The sequence below is a fragment of the Idiotropiscis lumnitzeri genome, chromosome 10 (genome assembly GCF_059441095.1).
Source record: "Idiotropiscis lumnitzeri isolate Australia: NSW breed Sydney's pygmy pipehorse chromosome 10, RoL_Ilum_1.0, whole genome shotgun sequence".
In the NCBI taxonomy this organism is placed as follows: domain Eukaryota; kingdom Metazoa; phylum Chordata; class Actinopteri; order Syngnathiformes; family Syngnathidae; genus Idiotropiscis; species Idiotropiscis lumnitzeri.
In genome coordinates this window covers 22,637,634-22,657,621 of record NC_142400.1, presented here as the reverse complement: position 1 = coordinate 22,657,621, position 19,988 = coordinate 22,637,634, and the positions used below count along the sequence as shown (strand labels likewise).

Below are 19,988 nucleotides of genomic sequence, written 5' to 3'. Positions count from 1 at the left end.
AGGAATGCAGGAAGATTAGATCACAGCTGCACCACAGGAGGTGTGAACGAGACCCCTCTGAAACAATGGACTTCCATGCCAGGATCACAAAAGTGGCTCCGAGCAGTATAACCTTTGTTCAGTTTTAAATTGACTGCCATTTACATTATCCTTTACCTCCGATTGGCTGGCAACCAATTCAGGGTGTACCCTACCTACAGCCCGAAGACAGCTGGGATAGGCTCCAGCACCCCCCAGTGACCCTTGTGAGGAGAAGCGGCTTAGATAAATGCTGGAATAAGAGCTGTATCCGTCCAGTGGAGGTCTGAATCCTGATTAGAATTTAGAAAGTCAGGATGGATGGATAGATGGATGTTTGAATAAAATTGCTGAAAATACTTGCAAACAAGAGACCTATGTCGTTGTAAATTGTGGTGACATATTGTCTAAATGTTTTGCACCATTTCAGTTAACAAGATTTTCTTGCCGGCTTGGCTAAAACAATGTCCAGTCTTGAGTTTCTGGCCTCTGTCTCTCACAAAAAATAAGAAATTGAGCACCTTTGTGTAAGTAGCTAGCTGGCGCAACTGCAAGTTACTGACTTACTTACTTTATATACTTGGCCCATTTCTACCACTACAACATTCTATTATCTAGTTCCCCTTGTGTACTTCCTGAAAAGGCATCTTCCCTAAATGAAGCAATTTACACTAGGGCTCAGAGTTATTTTAATTTCCAAATGTTATGGAATGAATGGATGGATTAGTGTATATTCTGTTATTTAGACTACCATAGTATACTGGAACGCAAAACATTGTGTGTATATGCTGTAAGTAGTGTAATGTTTTGGGTTATAATAACGACAGACTCTGCTTTTCAACACCGGCGTTCGTGTGCCAACTTTTATTGCTTCTCATATAACTTCCGCATTGCCTTCGTGTGCATGCTTACATCACTAGGTAGTGGGAGTGCAACATGCCAAAATACTACAAGTAGCAGGAAGTATGTGCTTAAAACATTTTTTCCTCTGTGTGACAATTTCTTAATCTCACTTTACAAGGACTTTAAAGAAAATCTTCCCAATATTGCAACCACAAGCGGAAACCAAGAGCTTTAACATAAATGTTGTGCTATGAGCTACATTTTGGCATTTATTTTTAATGTTGCTAACCTGAAACATGAAAGAAGCTACAGTACTAATTTTTCTAGTAATTTAATCTTTTGTGCCTACAGTGTTTCTTTTTTATTCTCACATAAAATGGTTTTATTATATTTCCACGATAATCCCTTAATTACAACTAATCTGAGTTACTATTTAGTCTGGCCTTGAATATTTCTTGGTAAACATTAATCTCTTTTTTAAACGTAACATTGCAACAATTTAAGACATGCATGGATCTACTTAATAGCATGTGCGAATAAGAATGATGAAAATCAAGACGACTGTCATAATGGTCAGAGCTGAAAATAAAAAGATAAGACCAGCAAAGACAGGATCAGTCAATGGGAGGACTTCATTCACCTCAGAGGGGATCATATTGGAGCTACTAAGCATGTAGCCCAAACTCCAACCTACTCTGGTGTTCTTCACCTGAATAGAAAATAAAAATAAATAAAGAGCAAATATTATGTCCCGTTAAATGCTGTAGCTGTTAATCATTCAATAGAACTTTCCTGGGTTGTACCGTATTTTCGCGACCATAAGGCGCACTTTAAAGTCCCAAATCTTCCCCAAAACAAACGGGGCGACTTGTAATGCGACACGCCTATTATATAGACTGAGCATATTATATAGACTGAGCAACTCGCTCGACCATTGGGCATATTCCCCTTGGGGTATTTCAGAGTGCATGTTAGCACACCCTGCTGGCCAAAGTCTGATACATCTATGCTTCAAATTGACTGTGACAAATACTTTATGTGAATACGGTTTTTCTGATGGTGCAGGAGAAAGCTGGACAAAAGGGCAGCTGCCACGATGTCGTAGTCTGTCTTATCATTCATGTTATTGCAAGCAAGAAACATCACAGGTTTAGACAACAGACTACAAAAAAAATAAATAAAAACACACTGCCCAAAGCACACCACTCACATCTCTCTAAACAGCCATGTGATTGGCTGAGGCGGAATGGCATTGCTGTAATCTTTTTGTTATTTTTATTTCTTTTGGGGATATGAATGGCATGAGAGATACATGTTTTGTGTTAATTTTATTTCTCTGTTTCATTGTTTGCCTGAATGCTGAGATATTTTCGGTTTTGATTTGAAACCGTCACTCTAAGGTGACCAGTGAAATCCCTCCCCAGACGTTGCAGATTAGATGGGTTGCCATGACATCGCTCGTTGGTTTGAGGTGCTTCTACTGGCAGCAATCCCTTATTTGCATGTGCGAGCTAGTATGCGCGCGCTAGTATGCGCGCGCTAGCATGCGCGCGCTAGCATGCGCGCGCTAGCATGCGCGCGCTAGCATGCGCGCGCTAGCATGCGCGCGCTAGCATGCGCGCGCTAGCATGCGCGCGCTAGCATGCGCAAGCTAGCATGCGCAAGCTAGCATGCGCAAGCTAGCATGCGCAAGCTAGCATGCGCAAGCTAGCATGCGCAAGCTAGCATGCGCAAGCTAGCATGCGGGCACTATCATGTGCCTCATAGTGTGGCGCGCCCAGTCTAAGTATTAAATACAGCAATAGCACCCTCAACTGGCGCTGCACCCTTTGATACAGCGCGTGTTTTGGCCGCAAAAATACGGTAAATAAAAAAGTTGTAATGTTCCGGCTCAAAGCAGAAAATCTAAATCTCCATTACGATTCCCGTAATGAATTCAAGTGTGTCTGTTTGTAACAGTTACCAGAAAGCCTGCCAGACACTCAAAGGCAATGAAGCACTCAAAGAGTCTCTTATTAGTTGGCTTGTTATTTGGGAAGTCTGCCAGCTGTTAAGGAGCATTGCTTGTGTGTGCGCTGCTATGCATGTAAAAAGGGCCAACTACTATGTTTAGTGTTGTATCACACATAAGGAAATCCCTTCATTGGAGGGAGCCTCTTTGCAGAAAAAAAATATATAATAGTGCCATATCCTTGAGGCAATCTGAAGCGAAACGCTTCCTGCCTTTCAAATTTTCAATGCAGATGATTAGCATGTAATCTTTCATCTGGGTGGCACCACTAATAATGTATCTAGAACAGCTAACGGCAAGTGGTGACGGCAAAAGCACATAATTTCTCATCCAGTCAGTTAAAATCTCATCTCACATACTTTGTTGTATGTCTTTGCACACATACAATGAATACTACATACATAAAATATACCGATTGGGATGTTTTTATATTCATTGAACTCACCTCATTTTGAAAGTGAATGTCTTTCCACGTGTTTGTGTCAAATTTATAACCGCTGGTCAGCAAAGTGAAGATGTAATGAGTTGCAAAGCAATAGGTGCGAAGATATTTGTCTAAAACCCATGTCTTTTGCTTCTTCAGCTAAAAAGGAAAGAAGGAATTTGAAAGTGTTATTTTGTGATTAGGATGAAAAATGTTGCATATCATAGTTAAATGTCTTTGTTACAAATGGATTCTGTAATGTTTGGCATTTGCACATACTGTACCTGTCACAGAGACTGACCCTGAAGTTGCACAATTTGTGTTTCAACCAAGAAATTATGTATCTCAAACCGATGAAACTTGAGTAAAAACCTCTGTGTACCTCATGAGTGCAACAAGCAAGAGTGGACTAATGTTGCATGGTATACTTTTTGTTTAGATTTCTGTGCTTGTTTTTCAACAAGCCTCAAAGTAAATAATTTAAAGCAAACACACATTTAAACAGAATCTCATGTCACCATAAACTATGTTACATTTTATAAGGTACCAAAGTAAAAGTTCAAATTCCACATAGGAGAGACAGAGCCAAAATTCAAACACAGAACCTTTCAACTGTTAGAAAGACGTGATAACCATTTCACCAACTTGCAGCCTCAGCTGTTTTCAATACAATACAATACAACTTGATTTAGGCAGTTTCATTTATATACTGTAGCACATTTCATACTCAAAGCAAGTCAATGTGAGTCACAAACAAATACACACCTACAAGCATTTACCAATACATCAGTTTGTGGCATTCCGAAGTAAAGCAGAGAAAACTAAAGTACCTTGCAAATAAAATTACCAGAATGTGCAGTGACATCATTTAAACTCATTAATTGTAAACTTTAAAATCATTTTAATGTAAAGAAAATAAATAACAGTGGGTTTCTAAAAAAAAAAAAACTGAAAAATTATTTTAAATTGTTTAAAAGACCTTAATCAAAGGTGAGGGGGAAAAAGCAGTTTTAAACCTGGAAAAGCTTTTACACTTGGGGCTGACTTAACTTCTTTTGGCATTTTATTCCATTTCAGTACAGGATAACAGCTAAATTCAGCTTCATCTCGTTTTCTCTGAATTATAGGTTCCACTACTTGACCCAAGTTGTAATTCTTTTGTTGTGGTCAGAACCTGAGCTGAAGCATTCCGAATGAGCTGCAGCTCTATGATGCTCTTATGGGGGGTCCATTAAGAAGACTGTTACAATAATAAAGACGACTGGGGATAAAAAAAAATGCATATGTTTGTCCTGGTCTGCGTGGAGCATACAACCTTTCAATCTGGTTGTTTTTCAGCTGTTAAAAGGCTGTTCTAGTGATTGATTTCACATGACTGCTGAAAGTTAAGTTAAATCAGCACCTGAAGATTTCTAAATTAGTCTTTGGGTTCTAAAGACAGTAACTCTGGGTTATTTTATTTTCATTGCCAAAAACAATTTCCTCCATTTTGTTTTGGTTTAACTGAAGGACATTTTGTATCATCCATTTGTTAATTTGCTCAAGAATTGGCTACATGGTTTGAGCGGGTCTTTACAAGTCTTTACGACCTTAGCATTTGTTAGCATTGTATGCTAGTGGACTTTAGTTTGCTAATTAGGCAAATTGTGTTAGCTCACCTCTGTTGTATTATCTATCCTTAGTCAAAATGCATGTTTTATAAGATAATTAATGCTCTAAGCTTAAATAAATACTTTATGTTGCAATGATTTTTATTTTATTTCTTTACATTTTAACATCGACGTATGCTAGATGCAAGATGCAAGATATTTGAGGAGTGTTTTAAAATAATAAATAATATTCCCTTTATTAGTCCCACAATGGGGAAATTCGAGATTCGAACCCAGGTCTCCTGGGCAGACTGGGTCGTGAACGCGGCGCCTTAGACCACTCGGTCATCCTGAATTGTTCTGTGTAACTTTGTCTGCGTTTGTGCTTATGCAACAAGTGAAAATGTGAAATAAGGAGGTCAAATAAAGTGCTCATTCATTTTCATTTAAAAACAATATTACTTCGAACTACACTCAAACCTAGCGAATCATTTCCTGAATCAGTAACGTGGTACACCCGCTTCGTGGTGCTTCAAACGTCACCACGTACGTCACCAACATGCGCATCGACTCGCCGTTCATGAACCACTCTTCTCCATTACTACATCCAGTTGATCAGGGCCATAATCTCCATAGCAGCACCTCACCTTGGCCGTTGTCCAAGATGGCAGCGCGCATGGACGCAGCGGCGAACAGCTCTCCCTCCCAGTGCTCCTTATTGCTTTTTATTAGTGTTTGCTTGCTCTTATTGGCACCAACTAAGGCACAGCATCGATATACCCGCCAGGACATCGTGGACATTGGATATCGATGCGAAATAACCATCACAGAGGAATTTTGCTATGATCGCAAAATTCCGGACGAACTGGCGAGGCCGCCCGGCTCACCGTGGCTTGTCATCGGGACCGGGAGGCGGCGCAGGCGACGCAGAGAGAGGAAGCAGAAGCGGGGCTGCAGGTCCGGTGTCTTGCTACGGCTGCGACGGCGGCCCCACAGGCAACCACTGCCGAGTCTCTACCTCACCAACGCCAGATCCGTGGTCCACAAAATCGACGAGCTGGGATTACTAATCCTGGGAAACCGCTATGTGCGAGACAGCAGTGTGATCGTCGTAACGGAATCCTGGCTGCACGCCGACGTCCCCGACGCTAGCATCCAGCTGACTGGGCGCTCGCTACATCGCGCGGATCGGACGAGGGCCACCGGTAAGAGAAGGGGTGGGGGGCTCTGTGTTTACGTGCATGAGAACTGGTGCGGCGATAGCACGATCGTCGAGAAGCACTCTTCCCCCGACATCGAGTTCATGTCCGTTAAATGCCGGCCTTATTTTCTCCCGAGGGAGCTAACGGTAGTGATCGTCACAGCTGTTTACATCCCTCCCGACGCTAGCACTAGCACGGCGCTCTCGCTGCTCGCGTGCGTCATGAATAAACATCAGCGGGCCCACCCTGATGGCGTTCATATAGTAGTGGGAGACTTTAATAAGGCCAATTTAAAGACTGTACTCCCAGAGTTTCACCAGCATGTCAAGTGCCCAACGAGGGGAGACAACACTCTCGACCATGTGTACTCGAACATCAAGCACGCATACAGGGCCCTCCCACTCGCCCCCCTCGGCCAGTCAGACCACCTGTCCTTGCAGCTCGCACCTGCGTACACCCCTCTCAGGCACAGATCCAGGCCCACCACAAAGACTGTGAAAACCTGGCGTGATGACGCCATGAATGAATTTCAGGACTGCTTTCAAGACACCAACTGGGACCTCTTTGATCATCAGGACCTTGATGTCTACACGCACTGTGTACTGGACTACATCAAGTTCTGCATGGAAACTGTGTCCCTACACAGGACCATACGGACCTTCCCAAATGCGAAGCCCTGGATGTCCAGCAGGGTCCGCTCTCTCCTTAAGGCCCGTGACGCTGCCTTCAGGTCGGGCGACAAAGCCCAGTACAGGGTGGCTCGTGCTGACCTGAGCAGAGGCATCAAGCTAGCCAAGGCAATCTACAAGGGGAGGCTGGAGGCCCACCTTGCCAGCAACAGACCACGGGAGGTGTGGCAGGGTCTACGGAGCATCACCAACTTCCGTGGCAGCAGCACGACCTCTGTAGACCCGAGTGCATCGCTGGCAGAGGAGCTTAACTGCTTCTTCGCTCGCTTTGACTCGCCCCAACCGTCACACCCCTGCACCTCATGCTGCAACTCCCCCCCACTCACCGTAGAGGAACACGATGTGAGGCGCGCGCTCCTGGCTGTTAACCCCAGGAAAGCTACTGGACCCGACAGAATACCGGGCAAGGTCCTCAGAGCATGTGCCCACCAACTGTCACATGTTTTCTGCAGGATCTTCAACCGCTCCCTGGCTCAAGCAGTCATCCCCTCCTGCTTGAAAACTTCCACCATTATTCCTGTCCCCAAAAAGTCACCCGCCGTCCACCCGAATGACTACCGTCCTGTTGCTCTCACACCAGTCATCATGAAGTGCTTCGAGAGGCTGGTTCTCCAGCACATCAGAGACTGCCTTCCTCCCACTCTGGACCCCTACCAGTTTGCATACCAGGCTAACAGATCCACTGAGGACGCCATCAACACTGTTCTGCATGTTGTGCTGGGCCACCTGGAACAACAGCAGAGCTATGCAAGGGTGCTCTTTGTGGACTACAGCTCGGCATTCAACACGATCATCCCAGACATCCTCGTCGCCAAACTGGACATTTTCGGCCTCCCTGCCCTCACACGCATCTGGATTAAGGACTTTCTGACCAACAGACCCCAGACTGTGTTGCTCTGCCCCTACACGTCCTCCACCCGCACGCTGAGCACCGGTTCCCCTCAAGGATGCGTGCTGAGCCCTCTCCTATACGCCCTCTACACCTACGACTGCAGCCCGGCCCACGGCAACAACACCATCGTCAAGTTTGCTGACGACACGACAGTGGTCGGTCTGATCTCGGAAGGTGACGAGACAGCCTACAGAGAGGAGGTAAAGAGGCTGACGGCTTGGTGCGAAGACAACAGACTGCAACTCAACACTGCAAAAACAAAGGAGATCGTCGTCGACTTCAGGAGGAACAAGACGGTACCGCCCCCCCTCTGCATCGAAGGCGTGTGTGTGGAGAGGGTCCACACGTTCAAGTTCCTGGGAGTACAGATCTCCGATGACCTTTCTTGGACTCACAACACCACAGCAGTGGTAAAGAAGGTCCACCAGCGTCTGCACTTCCTGAGAGTCCTCAGGAAATTCAACCTGGGCAGGAAGCTGCTGCTGGCCTTCTACCACTCGTCCATCGAGAGCCTGTTGACGTACTGTGTCTCCACCTGGTACAGCGGCTGCACTGAGGCGGACAGAGTGAGGCTCCAGAGGACAGTCAAAACAGCGCAAAGGATTATTGGCTGCCCTCTCCCCTCACTGTCGGACAAAGTGCCCACCAGATGTCGCATGTTTTTTGCAGGATTTTCAACCTATCCCAGGCTCAAGCAGTCATCCCCTCCTGCTTTTAAACTTCCACCATCATTCCTGTCCCCAAAAGGTTACCCACACCCCCCCCAGAATTCCTACCGTCCTGTTGCTCTCACACCAGTCATCAAGAAGTGCCTTCCTCCCACACTGGACCCCTACCAGTTTGCATACTGGACTAACAGATCCACTGAGGAAGCCATCGACACTGCTCTGCATGTTGTGCTGGGCCACCTGGAACAACAGCAGACTCTATCTCACACAGAGGATCAGCGACGGGTTCCAACAAGCCCGCCCGCAACGGGGAGTCATGGCCCTGTTGAACTACAGCAAGGCCTACGACAGGGTATGGCGCGAGGACCTTCTACTGTCCGCTCTGGAACTCGGAGTACCGGGGCGGATGGTCCGTTGGGTCAGGAGCCTCCTCACGAACCGGCGAGCTAGGGTGCAGATCAACGGGGAACGCGGGAAATCCTTGCTCTTCCGGCAGGGTTTACCCCAGGGCTCCGTCCTCGCCCCCCTCCTCTTCCTGTTCTACATCAACAGCCTCCGGTCTGTCATCCCGGAAGGCGTCGACCTCGCACTATACGCAGACGACGTGTCGTTGCTATCGCAGAAGAACACTAAGGAGGAGGCGGAAGCCGCTCTCCAGACGGCGGTGAACGCGGTGGGGGAATGGAGTCGGACAAAGAAGATGGCGTTCAACGCCACCAAGAGCGAGGTGGCCTTCTTCTCAACGAACTCCCACGAGGCCTCCTGGTCTCCCACGATCTCCCTCAACGGCTCACCCCTCAGCCACAACCCCACCCCGAAGTTCCTCGGTGTAACCCTGGACCGAACGCTCAGCTTTGGCCCCCATGTGAAAGCGGTGACATCCAAAGTCCTCTCCCGCAACCGCATACTGGCCTGTCTGAGTGGGTCGATATTTGGCTGGCGCAGACAGCCTGCGCTCCGTCTTCACCGCCCTCCAACGCAGTGTGATGGACTACGCGGCTCCTGCGTGGCAACCCTTCCTCTCCGACACTCGTCGAGCCGACCTGGAACGAGCGCAGAACTCAGTGCTGCGCCTAGTGACAGGACAACTCCGCTCATCACCGATTGAAGCCCTTCAGCTCGAAGCTGGTGGAAGCAGCTATAAGACGCACTCGCACCAACTCACGGCCATCGCCTACGAGAAAGCCGCACGACTGCCGTCCACACACCCGAGGTCCCAGATCCTGACTGCGAACGTGAGGCATCGGCTACAACGCTCCAGTTGCCGACTTGAGGCCAATAAACTTTCCACGACGCTCCCAGCTGGGCTGTCGGCAAGAGCCTCCCTCCAAGTCCCAGTGGAATGCCCATGGTTGAACGACTTCGGGCTCTGGACGGTGTCAACCTCCATCGGGATGACCACAAAACAAGACGCTCCATCTGTCCTGCGCAACTTGGCCACTGCGGCCATTCGTGCCACCGAGCCGGAGCTGACCATTTACACGGATGGCTCTGCTACGGAAGGCGTCTCGAATGGAGGAGCAGCAATGATTGTCGCCTCTGGGAACCCAGCTGACGTCCAACCAACGACGGTGCTTATGCGAAGGGGCGCCGAGTTCACGTCGTCCTACGAAGAAGAGAGGGAAGCTATGACGATGGCCCTCGAGTGGCTCGTTCACTCAAACGCCCACACGAAGGTGACAATCTGCTCCGACAGTCAATCCCTTCTGCAGGCCATCTCGAGCCGCGCCGCAGACACCGCCCACATCCGGCAACTGCTGAATGCGCGCCCTGGCAAGACCTCTCTTCTTTGGATCCCGGGCCACTGCGGTCTGCCCGGCAACGAACTCGCCGACACCCGAGCCAAAGAGGCCGCCTCCAACCACTCCGAAGCCTTCCGCCCTGTATCGTTTCGCGCAGCCGCGACAACTATCAAACGCCGCATCCGTGACGACCCCCCTAAGCACGAGCGGACCGCAGCCGCCTATGAAGGGTTCTGTTGGCGCGCAGACAGCTCCGCTGCTCAATCAAGGCAGGACGCCGTCCTCATTGCTCGGCTCCGTGCGGGCCACCACCCCAAGCTCCGGGGTTACGAGCACCTCCTTTGCCCTACAGCCGACCCCACATGTCCACTATGTGGAGGGGAGCCGCAGACAGTCCAGCACTGGCTCCTGCGGTGCCCCCGACTCATCCCCCTTCGGCAGAAGATTTTCGGCGATGCACCTCCTCCTTACAACGTCCTCTCCACTGAGACGCAGAAGGTGATTGCGCTAGCTGGGCAATCCTTGCTCTGAGGTCCCGCCCAGGCGCTAGCCCAACAACAACAACAACAACAACAACAACAGCAGAGCTATGCCAGGACGCTCTTTGTGGACTCCATTTAATACAATCATCCCAGACATCCTCATCACCAAACTGGACATTCTCTCCCTCCCTACCCTCACATGCACCCGGATTAAGGACTTTCTGACGTACAGACTCCAGACAGTGAAGCTCGGCCCTTACGCATCCTCCACCCAAACGCTGAGCACCGGTTCCCCTCAAGGATGCGTGCTGAGCCCTCGCCTGTACGCTCTCTACACCTATGACTGAAGCCCGGCCCAAGGAAACACACCATCGGTAAATTTGCTGACGATACGACAGTGGTCGGTTAGATCTCAAAAGGAGATGAGACAGCTTACAGGGAGGAGGTCCAGAGAGTATCGGCTTGGTGTGAGGACAACAATCTACAGCTGAACACTGCAAAAACAAAGGAGGTCGTCATCGACTTCAGGAGGAACAAGACTGTGCCACCCTACCTCTACATCAAAGGCGAGTGTGTGGAGAGGGTCCACACATTCAGGTTCCTGGGAGTACTGATCTCCGATGACCTCCCCACCACAGCAGTGATAAAGAAGGTCCATCAGCGTCTGCACTTCCCGAGGGTCCTCAGGAAATTCAACCTGGACAGCAAGCTGCTGCTGGCCTTCCACCACTCATCCATCGAGAGCCTGCTGACTTACTGAGTCTCCACCCGGTACGACAGTTGCACTAAGGCAGACAGAGTGAGGCTCCAGAGGACAGTCAAAACAGCGCAGAGAATTATTGGGCACCTATCGGACAGCTACACCACCCAGTGCCTCAGCAGGGCTCACAAGATCATCTAAAACAATACTCACGCGAGCTCACACCACTTTGACTTGTTGTCCTCTGGCAGGCGAAACAGGTGCATCAAGACGAAGACAGACTGAAAAAGAGTTTCTTCCCAAGAGCCATGTCTATTCTGAACTCTCGCACTGAACTACCCTTAACTTGTAGAACTGCAACATAATGTTTTATTTATTTCATTTCATATTTATTTTCCATTTGATTATTTAATTTTTAATTAATGTAAGTGATATATTTAATTAAATTATTGTTACATTGCACTGGAGAGGGGAGCTCTCCAATCTCATTCTACACTAAATACAATGATGGCAGGGCAATTTGATTCTGATGTCATGAAGGAGTTTGTGGTATTCACCAATGGAGATGGGAGACATATTGCTTCTAGTCTTGTTGCTCATAGCAGTCTTGTACTAATTAGCAGGCCGTGCTCACGTTATTGTGAGGAGGAAATTGATGAAAACATTTTGACAAAATGGCCCTTGCAATAAAAAAGAAAATGATATGAAAAAAACTTTGACATAAAAAGTATCCAGAAGTCAAGAGAGAGAAAAACAAAACCATTATCAGTTGAAATAATGCAAGAAAAGAATCAAACTAAGCTAAATGTTAGCTAAATGGTGGTTGAATACATTTTAAAACATTTGTTCTCACCTCAACTTTCCTTAAGAAAGCACTTGCTTATACTTATAGACAGAAAGGTGACCGCTGTGATGTCCCTATATCAATTTAAGAAATTATTCTTTTCCACTCTTAATATTGCTACTTATTATGGCTTGAGCGGTGTCCACTATGAGCTACCTATTGTTATCTAGAAATTATGATAATTAGAGCCTGAACAGCGACTTGCTTATCAATTTCAATTTTGTGTTATTTACTGACTTTATTCACTTTTATTTCTTACTATCTAATGGTTCCATTCATTGGTCAAAAATGTTTGTAGTTTTAATAACTTAATAACTTAGAGCCATACCCTAAGGCCAAAAGGAAGTCTGCCATTTTTAACCCTTAGATCTAAGCTTTGTTACAGCTCCAGCTGTTGTGAAATGCGCGATATAAATTAAGTTGTATTGTATTGCAATGGGGCGGCATGGTGGCCTCACAGTGCAGAGGTTGCGGGATTGATTCTGAGTCGGCCTTCCGATGTGGAGTTTGCATGTTCTCCCTGAGAATGATATGAGCACGGATGGTTGTTCGTCGATGTGTGCCCTGTGATTGGCTGGCAACCAGTTCAGGGTGTACCCCGCCCACTGCCCGGAACTTACCTTACTCCAAGGCGCATTACATAACTGAATGATTGAGGTGTTGAATTCATCATACTCTGATGGCCTGATGGTATTGGTTGCTTCGTTCATCAACAAAGCTCGTGCGACATAGAAATAGCCTGCGTATGCCTTCAAGACACAAAAGAAATAACACCAACATAGATGAAAAAAAGTGGAAATGTCTCAGTTGACGTAAAAATGTTATGTCAAAATTGAAGGCTTTATGACATCAAAGTCGGGATATCATAAACAAGGGGGGGTCTCTCAGTCGGGAAGGCGTGGTGGGGCAGTTCACTGGTCTATTGTCTAAGATTTCAAAGGTCACACAGTAGTCTGCCTTGAGCTCACAAACCACTGTATGACGCTAAGAAGAGAAAAGATCAAGGTTTGTTTTAGACAAAACAAAACAAGTGTTTCACCCTTGTACAATACAATACCATACAACTTTATTCATATAGCACATTTCACAACTGATGGAGATGTATCAAAGCGCTTTCCATATGGTGTAATATAAATGAGCAGGATATTCGAACACACGCCCTGCGATTGGTTGGCAACCAGTTCAGGGTGTCCTCCGCCTGCTGCCCGAAGACAGCTGGGCTAGGCTCCAGCACCCCCGGCGACCCTGGTGAGGAGAATCGGTATAGATAAAGGATAGATTAGATCACATTGCAGAGGTCGTAGGGATCGATTCCGACTCCGGCCTTTCCTGTGTGGAGTTTGCATGTTCTCCCTGTGCCTGCGTGGGTTTTCTCCAGGTACTCCAGTTTCCTCCCACATTCCAAAGACATGCATGGTAGGTTGATTGAACACTCTAAATTGTCCCTAGGTGTGAGCGCAGATGGTTGTTTGTCTCGGTGTGCCTTGCGATTGGCTGGCAACCAATTCAGGGTGTCCCCCTACTGCCCGAAGACAGCTGGGATAGGCTCTAGCACCCTTGTGACCCTCGTAAGAAGAAGCGGATATGGATGGATTGGATATATGGATAGAACACAAATTAAAACATATAAATACCGGAGATACCAGAAAAACAGCAGAACAACGACAGTCTAATGTTGTGCCGAAAACTACAGAACAAATATGTGTCTTCAAACAAGTTTTAAAAATCCTAACTGGATTAAGGCTTGAGACTTGCTGGTCATGTTTTTCGGGGGAGGGATTCTGAGGCTGGAGGAGGTGTGAGGTTTTCCCATGAAAGGTGGGGGGTCTTGTATTGTCCTCTCCCTGCAATTGGCTGGAAACCTGTTCAGGGTGTACCCTGCCTTCTGCCCGAAGATAGCTGGGTTGGCTCCAGCACCCCCCACGACCCTTGTGAGGACAAGCGGTACAGATAATGGATGGATGGATACACCAAATAAAAAATTGTCATGATTTGTGTTATGTATCATTACTTTACTTGTGGCACAAAAACATTTAATTTGGCATTTTTCACACTCTGTCTTTAAATCTGCCACTCCAGAGAGCAGCCGCCAGATTTTCCACACTCTTCCTGCCGGTCTTTTCTGTGATGTCTTTGATGAGCTTTGTATTCCCTTTTCAAACATGGAGGAGCTCAGCTCTTGGTTCCTCTCATCGCATACTATTCTGGATTTATTGGCTTCCTTAAAAACTGTGCTGTCAAAAGCTAGACTCTAGCCTCTTTTAATGACAGAACTCACGCAGCTAAACAGGAGTGCAGAAAAGGCAAATGCGCGTGGAAAATAGCTGCAAATCTCTTATCAAATCTGAAAAGACTGCTGGCGTAATGACCAGATTACAGTTAAAGAGGCCAAAAGAGAACAACACTCTAACCTTCACAACCCACATGTACAATTTAAAACTATTGATTCTGTTCTCAAACTACCTTAGCTTATTTGCTCAGACTCTCCCCCTGAAATGTGTAATAGATTCCTGAAATCTTTCATTGATTCCTTCTGCTCGGACTGCAAAGACCACAGTTGATCCCTCTGTCCATGTCCAGTGTTCAGCAGAGAATTTGGTTTGCCAGACTAAGCCATCTGGCTCCCCTTATGACCATGTTCCTCCTCATTTCTTTAAACTAGAACAACCTAAAGACTGTTATTTGACAATTCTAACTACTGATATTGAAGTTCTGTCCATTGACACCACAGCTTTTATCGAATACTCTACATCAAGTTGTGAAAAGGAGCTTTTGTTGTGGAAATGAGGCAATTACTTGCACACAAATTGGTTGGGAGTGGGGGTTACACCAACCCAACACATTTACTTTGAATGACTTACTACTTGGATTGCTAGTCAACAACTCGGATGAAATCAACACGTTTTTTCTGTTCTGGTTGAACTAAAAAAGTGTGCAACTGCCTGGCAGAAGGAATGGAATTTCAAGTCATTCCTATCACATTTTGTTTCTTTTTAGGAATACACCATGAACAAAATTACAAATACAAGAAACCTATCAACTCTATAAAATGGCTGCTTAGCACTTGTTTGTTTGTCAAGTGATTCCGCTTGCCTAATTGGATCCTATCCCTGACATTGGGGAACTTTTTGAGCATATCATTATTAACTTTGTGGGACCCTTTCCAAAAACATGGGCAGGAAATCAGTATAAACTCACTGTGCTGCTACACGTTGTACGGAGGCAGTCCTGTTACGTTCCTTGAGAGCTCGCCTCATTGTCAAAGAGCTAGTTAAATTCTTTCCAATTTTTTGGTTCCGGAAAGGTGTCCGGAGTGACCGGGGTTTCAGATTTCATGTCCAAGATCTTTGCCAGGGTTATGTCCGAGTTTAATGTGGCGCGTCACACATCCAGTGCCGACCATCCAGAGTGCCAAGGTGCCTTGGAAAGTTTTCATCAAACTTTGAAAACTTTGCTTTGTAAATTCTACAATGAGTCAGATTGGGAGTGGGATGAGGGCTTGCTATTATTCATGTTCGCAGTGAAGGAAAGGATACAGGAGTCTATTGGGTTTTCCCCAGCCGATTTTGCTTTTGGCCATACGGTGTGGGGACCATTGAACTTGCTTCACGAGAAATGGGTCAGAGACAAGTCTCTAACCTGCTGGACTAAGTTTGTTGCAAGAGTGACTTCATCATGTGTGTCGCTTGCATTGCTTTCCATCGCCCAAAACAGGATGAAAACACTGGTTTTATTGCCTTTTGTTGGGTCAGCCCTACAGGCATAATTTTCAGGGCTGTTTCTGGTTGATCGTCAGCTTAGGGAAACTAATTATATAAGTCAAACTCCAAAGAGGAAGAAAAAAAAGAGAATGTGCCACATTAGCATGCATAAAAGGATATATTTGTCGTGAAAGGAGTGGTGATTGTTCTCTCCTGTTGCGCTGTGGCTGTTGTCAACCCGCCCACCCCCACATACATATTGTGCCTGTGACAACGGGCTTGATGCGAAATTCCGTACATTTGGAGCATCTTCCAACATTGGCCAGGGATGACTGACATTTGCAGCCTCAATAAAGACTATTTACCTCATTCTGGTGACATTACCACCCAAACCAATGTACTTAAGCAGGACATTGATATGGAAAATCACAAGCCTCTGAAACAACGCATCTATAGTGTCCGCCCAGCAAAACGAGCTGTAATGAGGAAGAAATGCGATATCTTCTTGATAATGGTTTTGTGATTCCAAGTTGTAGCCTTTGAAGTTCTGCCTCACTCCTCGCACTGAAGTCTGATCAAACACCGCAGGGGGCAGTGCAGTTGTAGGAGGATCAACATGGAGTTAATCCCCCGGTATGTTATTTCTCCCGAAAAAAATCATAAACACCAGTTGCACTAAAGTTGGATTGTATTGTATTGTATAGTATCATCAAGAAAGAAGCTTTGGTTCTTCTTTTGGCATTGCAACATTTTGAGGTGTACCTCAGCTCTTGCTTGTCTGACCACAACCCACTTCTGTTTTTGAATCATGCAGAACAAGAAACAATGTTTGATGCGTTGGTCACTCTTGGTCCAAGATTTTAACATCGAAATCCGGTAATGCAAAAGGGGCTAGAAAATGTCATCTCATTCTCCCTGAATTAAACATTTTTGGGGGAAGGAGTTATGACTGTAGTCATTTGTTTAGTATTTTTTTTTGTTGTGAATATTATGATAGGTTTTTCAGTGTGTGTGTTTGTGGACATCCAAGTTTGCGTGTATCTCCAGATTGCCAGATTGAACTGCTGTTTGACTGGTGCAGAAGAGTGCCACTGTGGGATTGGTCAGCGCCATGGATTTTTTAAAAATCATACAGCGCTGGCAGTCTCTCTCTCTCTCCCTCCCTCTTTCTCTCTCTCTCATTCTCTCACTCGCCGAGCCTTCCGTCTTCTAACTCGGCCAAATAACCTTTTGAGGGCCTACAACCGTGTTGGGACTATCCGTGAATGACTGGTAGGAGGGAGAAGCCTTTTTTATTGTTCCCATTTTCAGCCTTTTTTATTGTTCCCATTTTTTCATATTTATTAGTTGGGAGGTAGGAGTTTGTCTTTGATGTGTTTTATTTTGGTAGACAAAATATAAGACTCATAGATTATTTTGGTTTGTTGAATTGGTATATTTCTCCCTCCGAAGTCAGACTAAACATTGTCAAAAATAGTTTTCGTGCATGTTACGGCATTTGGCTTGGGCCCACCTACATCTCTACTCCCCTTTCTTTCTGTTTTTGACTCTTGTACCTTTTGTTTACATAAGTAAATGCTTGTTCCATGTTGGCGGACCGATTTCCCATTGATTCCTCATTGGTGGATCTCCAATGTGGGATAAGGACAAAGGGAGTGACGAGCTAAGGATTGACACCAAAGAATGGTGACTTGATAACATCTCCATTCTTACCCAGACTGGCATAGAACCATCTTCATCATGCAACCAATACAAAACATTCTGTATATTGACCGCCCAATAATACTGTCTGAAATTGGGCAAGGAAAGGCCACCATTGCTCTTTGCTCTTCCAACAAGGATAAGAAGTTTAGTTTTATCATTTCAGGTATAGAGGGAGAGAAAAAACCCCCAAGATATTGAAATCGAGTTTCTACCCACTTAAAAGGTACAAATGATTGAGAAAGTTCCTTGGCCGAAGAATTGAGAGGGAGCAGCTCACTTTTTTGATAGTTAAGTTTGTAGCCAAAAAGTGTGCCATATTGGTCCAATATCTCAGAAAGCATAGGAAGTGAAGTATGAGGATTTGAGCTATAAAAAAAAAATCAACATATAGAGAAATCTTATGCATCATACCCAATCCTGTGATACCTTAAATTCTTTCATCTGAACACATATGGCCAGAGGCTCTATTTTAATGGCAAACAAAAGAGGCAAGAGGGGGCAACCTTGCCTGGTTCCTCTTCCAAGTGGAACGGTGAAGACAAGGTATTATTTGTATGAATTGAAGCCCTTCGCCCAAGCCAAATCTATTCATCACTTCATAGAGGAAGCACCATTTGACGCAGATGAATGCCTTCTCTGCATCTAGAGACACAACGACTTCTGGTATTGAGCTGCCTGACTTATGAAAAAGTTTTAATAGCTTCACATACTTCAGCCACAGTAACACGATCTCCCAGAGCCCTCGACAATAACTACTCCACCTGCGGGAATCATAAACTTTGAAGCATCTCATGCGCAGCAGGTAGTGACCTCAAAGCATATAGATAGAATAAAAATGGACAAAAAAGTCATTTATTCCATCCGAGCCTCCACTGGCAGATCTCACACTCGAAATTAGTCTTGAGGTTGACAGCTTTATCACCAGACTCAAAGAATCTCTGCTCCGTCTTAATTAACTAGAGCATAGCTGATGTGGTAGCAGTATGATCGAGAATAGCTTGAAGTCTCAAACACTCTGATGTAATGCACATCTGTTGGCCAGGTCTTTGATTTTGTTAAGCAACCCCGTTGTGTCTTTCCTCAATTTAGAAACAATGCTTATAAGATGACACCTCTTATATGTCTTTGAGGTCTCCTACAATATACACACATAGATGTACCAGGGCAGTCATTCACTGTCAAAAAAGTTAAATCTGCGATTTCAAGAAGTTCACATTTTCACCATTTGTAAACTGGCTAGAATTCGATTTCCAACATTTCAAAGGGCGAGAACTGGCGCCCAGTTTCAAATCAAGAGAAACTGGCGAATGGTCTGATATGGCATTTGTGTGGTAGGCACATAACAGAGAGCATCTGTTATCACCAAGAAAAAAAACCTCGACGCATAAATGTATGATATGGATGAGAAAAGAAAGAATATTTTGGGCACAGGGTTAGCATGATGCCATGAGTCCATCAAGCCCAATTGAGCCTTAAAAAATTATAATGATTAAGCTGATTTGCTTAAAGAGGCGGCCTGAGACGAAGAATCGAAGAAAAAAACCCTACCAACAAAACATTCTGAATCAAATTAAAATCACCCCTAATAATAATATGGTAACATTTGGTAAAGAAGAAAATAGTTTGGCAACAAGTATTCATCATCCCAATTTGACCCGTAGGCACAAGGCAGGATAACAAGGGAGCACTGCAAATTACCAGAAAAGTTATGGCAAGAAGATAAAGATAAAGATAGCCTTTATTAGTCCCACAATGGGGAAATTTGCAGTGTTACAGCAGCAAAGATATAGGTCACACAGAGACAGCGGCGTAATGTAGCCATTAATGTATAACATTAGCAGCAAACATTCGGAAAAGTAAACCTATGCAAATATACCACAGTATATACACACATCCTTCAGAATAGAAAATAGAAATAGAATAGAAATCCCTTTATTGTCATTGTACTCAAGTGTGCAACGAGATTAGAGGGCTCCCCTCTCCAGTGCAATACAACAATAATACAGACAAATATATAAATTAGATAAATAAAGAAGACAGTGCAATGGAATTCAGTACTGAATAGGGCATATAGAAACACATCACTTCAGCATATACAAGTGTAAGGAAACACTCCTATGAACTGTCCATAGTACAGAGGGGGAATAAATAAAAATGCTGTGATGATAAGAAAATACGGCAATGATAAAAATACTGCAATGATAGAAAAATACGGCACTGGTCAAGATAAATACACTTTTGAATTAAAGTACAGAAGTAGAGTGAGTTCAGTTTAGGATCCTAGGACTGCACAATTGCACTTATACCCGCCCATTTGTTGAGACTACACAATATTCTTTTTAAACAATCTGAGCTGGCAGGAAGGATCGGCGAAATCTCTCCTTTGCACAGTGTGAGTGTAACAGTCTATCACTGAAGAAACTGCGGAGTGCTGTTAGAGTGCCCTGAAAAGGGTGAGCTTGGTTGTCCAGCATTGATG

The 19,988-nt window shown here is 45.3% G+C and overlaps 1 protein-coding gene across 3 annotated transcripts in view; it reads right to left on the bottom strand.

Moving 5' to 3' along the window:
- Window positions 1-949: 949 nt before the first annotated feature.
- Window positions 950-19,988, bottom strand: part of entpd3 (ectonucleoside triphosphate diphosphohydrolase 3) — a 120,918-nt gene continuing 101,879 nt past the window's right edge. For all 3 annotated transcript variants that reach the window (XM_088307007.1, XM_088307009.1, XM_088307008.1), the window contains 3 exons: window positions 12,725-12,853; window positions 3,318-3,455; window positions 950-1,570 (listed from right to left, as the gene is read on the bottom strand). In XM_088307007.1, coding sequence (XP_088163133.1) covers window positions 1,382-1,570; window positions 3,318-3,455; window positions 12,725-12,853 — 456 coding nt within the window. In that variant the 3' untranslated portion in view covers window positions 950-1,381. The remainder of the gene's footprint in view (window positions 1,571-3,317; window positions 3,456-12,724; window positions 12,854-19,988) is intronic.